Raw genomic sequence first — 6,438 nt, 5'->3', positions numbered from 1 at the left:
TGATTAAAAACAAGTGTAAGTTAGTTTTAGTGTGAACTGATATGAACAAAAATTCAGTGTGAACTATTACCATACATCCCCACCCACCTGCATCTAGCTATCCACTTTCAGGTGGAATGTGGCACTCCTGTGTCAGCAATCAATTCAGGAATATCATTGAGGCTGAGTATTGGGCCAAGGGGGAGTGTGTGGTGGTGGTTTGTTTCTGACTCCCATTCTGTTTGTGCCCAGTCTGAGAAAGTAAGACATTGCAAGCTAACTCTTCTTTTGATTGCTAGTAGTATTGATTTAGTACTAGTCTGCATTAGAATAAAAACTTGTAGCAAAACAGCTGTCTCTTCAGTATAGAGTTTTGTCAGGTGCTTTTTTGGATTTGATTAAACTATTTCTTACACATGTGTTGAAGCAGTATTTTAGCCATGTTGGGGTGACAGCACAATTGTCTGCTATCCTAACTTGTTTTGTGGCACAGATGGTGATTTAAGTTAAAGGCAGTTTTTAAGTTAACGTTTTTTATTTTTTCCTGTTACAGCAAAATATCTTAGTGTTGTATGAAAAAAGAGGGGACTTAATCTTTTGATGCTTTCTTGTCAAGGAACACTTTCCCACTACCACCTTCCAAGGAAACCAACTATTTTATGCAAAGAGTTCTTGAAAGAAGAGAGGACTTAATTAACAAAGATTTAAGCCTGGGTTTTATGTGGTGTTTAGTATTTTCTTTGGGTATGAATATTGCAGTATTACGGGTACCACCTACCAATTTCTGTATAAAAAAATTGTACTGCTATAGCCAATTATGGTGCTACAAACACATAAAGATGGAGTAGTTTTACTACCTAAACTATGCTGCTATAGAGTGAGATGATGTTCTTGGTTTTGGTTCTGTTGGTGTGTTTTTTGTAAGTAGGCCTAGGTGTTTGCAGGCAGTAAGTTATCACTGTGATTTCCCTTCTGCAGAAAACTGGTTTTTAAATGTGCTTCAGGTGTTGCGGGTAGCCTTACCGTGCTGGACACTGTTGTCATGAGCGGCGGCAGGGAAGTTTTCAGAAATAGAGGCTCGTTCTGGTGGCTTTATATTTCGAGTGGTAAGGATGCTGGTTGTAGTTTGCTGGGTTTTAAAAAAAAAAAAAAAAAGTTAAAATGACCCCGAGTATTGTGCCTCTTACCTGGCACTAAGAACTACTCTCGTCTTGCACCGGTGGCCGCTACCCCAGAGCGCAAGGGGCGGGGGCACCGGCTGCCAGGAGTCCCTGCTCCACAAAGCCCCGCCGGGGGGAGAGATTCTTCCCTCAGGGGCTCGGCGCACACAGGGCCCGCGGCGGGCGGGCAGTGGCAGATGGAGGCTGCCGCCGCAGGCCGCGGCTCGGCGCTGTCCGGGTGCTGAGGGCGCCCCGGGCGGGGCTGGGCCGAGCCCCGCCGCCGAGCGCTCGCCTCGCACACGCCGCTCTCCCCGCAGGGCCGTCGCCGGCGGCCGCCGCTGATCCTCCTGCCGCTGCCTCCGCCCGCCATTGGCCGTAAACAACCCTTCCCCCTTCCCCTCCCTGCCTCTTCCCCCCTCCCTCCGCGGGAGAGGCAGGAGCCGCGGCGGATCGGGAGAGCCGAGGCTCTGGTTCTCCCCGTACCTGCGCCCAGCCAGCGGCGCCGGGCCGGGGGCCGGAGCCGGGGCCGCCCCCGCCGGCGGCTGAGGGCGGGCACGCGAGAGCCGCCCCCGCGCGCTGCGCGCCGTAGCCCCGCACCCCACCCCCCCCCCCCCCCCCCCCGTGCCCGCAGCGGGGAGAGGCGGTGGCGGCTGCCCCTCTCCCGCCCTGCCCTGCCGTGCCCTGCCCGCCGGCCGCTGCCCTCCGGCCGGGGGCGCGCGGGTCGCCCCGGGCAGCAGAAGGAGCTCTTCCTCCATGCGCCGCGGCTGCCTGCCGCCCTGCAGCGCCCGCGCCCGGCTGCCCCGCGGAGCGCGCCCTCCTCGCCGGGCGCGGGGGGCGGGAGGAGGCGGCGCCGCCCGGCCGCGCCGTGAGGGGCCCGGCGGAGGATGCCTGTGGGCGGCGGCGGGGCGGCGCGGCCCCCCGGCGGGGCGCGCTCCCTCAGCCCCACCGCGCTGTCCCGCAGCCTGTCCCGCTTGCGCGAGCACCGCGCCCGCTCGCGGGCCATGCTGGCCCTGGGGGTCACGCAGATGGTGCTCGGCTGCCTCATCGTGGCCGTCAGCTTCGCCGCCCTGGCGCTCACCACCTCGGCCCGCGTCCGCCACTCCTGCCCCTTCTGGGCCGGCTTCTCGGTGAGTCGGGGGGCGCGCGGGAAGAAGGGGGCGGGAGAGGCGCAGCCGCGCGACCCCGCAGCCGTTAGCCGGGCCCAACGGTCGCCGCGGGGCGCGCGCCGCGGGGCCGCCAGCAGCGCCTCAGGGCTGCGAGTCCGCGCCTGCAGGTGGGTACGCGGGCGGCGGCGGCGCTTTGGGGCCTCGGCCCTCGTACCACCATCCCCCCCCGGGCGGTCCTGAGGAGCGGGGCCGGTGGGGGAGGCTCCTTCCCCGCGCCTCCCGGCAACGGCGCGCTCAGGTAAGAAATCCTCGTTCGGGTGCGCCGTGGTCACTACGGTTATGGCTCTTCCTCCGCCCCAGCCGGTCTGTGAGCTCGGCAGCGGTGTGACGGCACTTTGTTGCCCCCTTTGGAAGGGGTTAGCCAGGGAGATTTGGCGTTTTATCGACAGCGTCGGATGAAAGTTGGGATAACAAATTAACCTTTGATGTTGCCTCAGCGGTTGCTATCTGTTTTACCGGCTGCTGTTCCTGTCCATGGCTCGTTTTCTATCAGCTCTGACTTAGATGCTGTCTGAGAGTTCACCTTGAGGTACGGCCGTTTCTCACAGGGTTGTGCTCGGATGCAAATTCAGCCACGAGCTACGTTGCACTGAAAGTAATAAAATGAGGTGAGCACGGCAGGAGCAGGTGCGTCCTCACACAGCGTGGAAGACCTCTCTGCTGAGGAGAGTGCAGGTGCACCAGGAGGGCTGGAAAGGCTTGTGGCTTTGGGGCACCCGTAAGTCCTGCCATGACAGAGGCCGAGACAAGCCCCTTGGGAGAGGCTGTTGGTCCCACGGGACTGGGTGTCTGAGGGAAAAGCTCTTTTGTTCTGAACACAAATCCCCTGATTCCTGTGTGATTTTTTTTTCTTGTCAACTTTCCATTGTGTCCTGCTAGCATAAGTTAAAAAAAAAAAAAATTTTTTTAAAGTTGGTATTTTTTACTCAGGTGGCTTCACTCAGTGCTGATTATCAGTGTTTGCCTGTGTGTATAGATACAATGCACACATAGATGCATTAGTATAATAGTGGTTTATGAAAACGTCTCTCATAAGCAGTGAAATGGGACTTGACAGTTATGAAGAATTAGACGTTTCTGAGGGCACTAGTAACAGGCTGTGTTATTTGTGAAGACTCGCTCCGTTTAATTTAATGTGTTACTGGTTTTAAGTATGTCTTTTCAGCTCTTTTAATGGACTAGAGAGTTTTCAGCTTTAAAAGTGCTTGTTAGAAACCAGAACTGTTAGATAAATGATTTGGGTTATTCAGTTCTGAGCATGTGGTGGAAATGGTGTAATTTAAAAAATAACTGTTTAATATGCTGTTATGCAGTACATTACTCAATAATTTTTTTGAGTCCTTCAGAGCAGAAGAGTAGTTTTGGATCAATTATTGAACTATTTTTCTTGATTTTGCCACGATTTTTTGTGATCTTGAAAAGAAACATAAGTTTGTACTAGTAGCCTTGATATTGTAATAATCGCACTTTTGAGTTTGAACCTCTGCAAGCTACTATGCAACTACTTGTTGTGATGAGGTGTGAATTTTAAATTAAGAATCTGGCTGCTTACATATTAATGTACTACTAAAACAATACAGCTTAGGCAGATTTGGTTTCTTATCTCAACAGACCAAGCAGAAAAGTACACAGCTGATTGTGTGTTCCAGTAGGCACAACTTTTTCAATAATACCTTTTTTCCCTTGCTCCTGTAATCTTTGTGAAAAGAAACTTTTGGACTTCATTGGTATGCTGTTTTCCTGATTGTGGATGCCTTCTGCTCCTCTCTGTGCAGTGTAACTCATAGAAAAGTATGTTTCCAATTAGATTTCATGGATGTTATTTGTTCATCATAGAGAAGACACGTCATTCCAGCTTGTGATGCGAATTGGTAGAAGGCACGGGGAAAGTATTGCAAGACTGTTGACTATAAAGCCTTGTTGCTCTATGTTATCAGAATGAGGCAAGTATACGTTGTTTCCTAAATTAAGAGCTCTTTTAAAAAAATAATTCTGCCTCATAAATGATCTATCACAGCATGAGAAGAACCATACTTTCCTCCTAATCTCCGTATCTCTAAATCTCAAGAAATAAGGTAGACATAAAACTGTTTTCAAGCATGGTCAGTCCTAAAGAACTTTCTGAGGCTTTTTTGCTTACACAGCCTTTCCTAAAAGCCTTTTGAGGTATTTAGTGAGGTTAACAAAAACTAGGTATGTCATCGCTCCCAGCTGAAAAATATTTCTGTGGAAGAGTGAATGTTTTTAGCTTGCATCTGGAAAATACAATTAGAGAAATAACTAAAAGGGAGTTAAGTGACATGAGAGAAAACCACTGTAAGTATCCTTTCTCTCTTGGTGCCAAAATCAATGTATAAATGTTCACTCCCTTCAAACAATTCCCTTCCCCTCCACTGGAAGTTAAACAACTGAGTTGCTTGATGGTCAAGCAGCAATTCTAAACCTTTTTTGGGGGGAAGTAATGTACTGTAGTTTTTACTCATTAGAAATGCACATCCTAGAACAGAGGAGTCTTGGCATTGAGCATTTTTTTTAACACCAACCACCCTGTCACCGTAAATAAGGGCTGCAAAAATTTGCTAAGAATTTTAAATGTTTTTGAAAATAATTTCCCAACATTTGTAACATTCTAGCTGATTTAAAATGTGCTGTATATGTCACTTCTCACAGAAAATTCTCTAATCAAATGCAAGAAGAGGTTCTGGTTTCTTGCCCTTTTTTTGGAATCAAATCAAGTGACAGTACTAGGGAAAGCTTATTTGAATAACAAGGCACCATAATTTCCGTAAAACATTGAAGAATTCAGAGCTTATTTAAGCATTATCCCGTAAGTTAAACCATTTTGCTTTATCTTTTATAGTATCATATTAAGAAGAGAAAAAATATTTTCATATATTTTTGTATTAAGACATTTTAGGGTAATTAATGAGTCAACCTCACACTGAGCACAAAGGAATTTTGGGTTTAGATGGGCATGCGCAGGTTGATTCTCTGCATAGGCAGAAGTCATTGGTAAGATCTTAGACACTGTGTGGTGAAATGCTGGGCAGTTTGTTCCCATTGCAGTCTTTCATTCAGGAGAATGGTGATTTCATCTTCACGTTCTCTCAGTTGGGTAAAAGTATATGCTTTTTCACATAAGGTAGATGAGTATAAGTGTCTTTGATCCTTTTAAGAACACGAAGAACTGAATATTCGCCTCATTTTGATCATGGAAGAATAGCTGTTCTGGTAGATCACTGAAACTTTTCCTAAAAGTATAAGCAGTGACAAGGTTCTTTGTCTCTCTCCTGTAAGTCCGTAGTTGCTTGAATATGAGAAAATATTTCTTCACATTGCCATTTAGAATCCAAAGCATACAGCAATCATAATTTACAGGCTTTGTGCAGGCCCAGATTGATTGTAATGCTTTGGCTAACTCTGCTTAATGTTTATGGTTACCCTATCAGTGTTAGGACACTAGTGAACCACAGGTCTGATAGCTCTATGTTAGCGTTACTACGAGAGAAAATCTTGCTCTTTTGCAGTCGTTTATTCAAATTATTTAGAAGTTGGCAATTAGATGTTTATCCTTCCTTGCCCTGCTTTGATCCCAGCATTCAGAGAAAATTACCAGCCTCAGAGACTAGAGTTATCTCTAGTATAGGAAAGCGTTAATGAAAATGTAAATGAAATTATGAGATTGCCCAGGTTTCTAAACTCATACCATGGCACTAGAAATCTTAGAAGAACATATAGCAACATACAAGCTATCTCTTATATATAGTTATTTGACAATGGTTGTAGTGTTTTTGTGTAAAGTGTTTTGCTGGAAGATCTTGTGCTGCCTCTCCTTCTTATTAAGTTTCTTCTCAATTCTGCATCTTTTCATCCGTATCCTGTGTTCAAAACAGATGAAATACTCTGGTTTAAAAGCATCTTTCATATAGTATGTCTTCATGGTTTGTGACATACGAGCTTTTTGTGTTCTTTGAAAAGGGAAACATATATAGGGAGATTGTCAAGGTGAACTCAGACCCAACTTCTCTCTCATGGAACACATGAAATACATTATATACTTGTCTACATTATTAACTAAGAAAGCTGAGTGTAGAGCCTTTTCTGTATTCTTCAATGACATTGTACAAAATAGG

The 6,438-nt window shown here is 47.2% G+C and overlaps 1 protein-coding gene across 3 annotated transcripts in view; it reads left to right on the top strand.

Moving 5' to 3' along the window:
* Nucleotides 1-1,578: 1,578 nt before the first annotated feature.
* Nucleotides 1,579-6,438, top strand: part of ENTREP2 (endosomal transmembrane epsin interactor 2) — a 130,179-nt gene continuing 125,319 nt past the window's right edge. For 2 of the 3 annotated variants that reach the window (XM_075764242.1, XM_075764241.1), the window contains exon 1: nt 1,579-2,266. In XM_075764242.1, coding sequence (XP_075620357.1) covers nt 2,024-2,266 — 243 coding nt within the window. In that variant the 5' untranslated portion in view covers nt 1,579-2,023. The remainder of the gene's footprint in view (nt 2,267-6,438) is intronic. The other variant, XM_075764243.1, reaches the window with a different exon arrangement.

The sequence above is a fragment of the Balearica regulorum genome, chromosome 12 (assembly GCF_011004875.1).
Source record: "Balearica regulorum gibbericeps isolate bBalReg1 chromosome 12, bBalReg1.pri, whole genome shotgun sequence".
Lineage (NCBI taxonomy): Eukaryota > Metazoa > Chordata > Aves > Gruiformes > Gruidae > Balearica > Balearica regulorum.
This window is presented reverse-complemented; position numbering and strand designations above follow the sequence as displayed.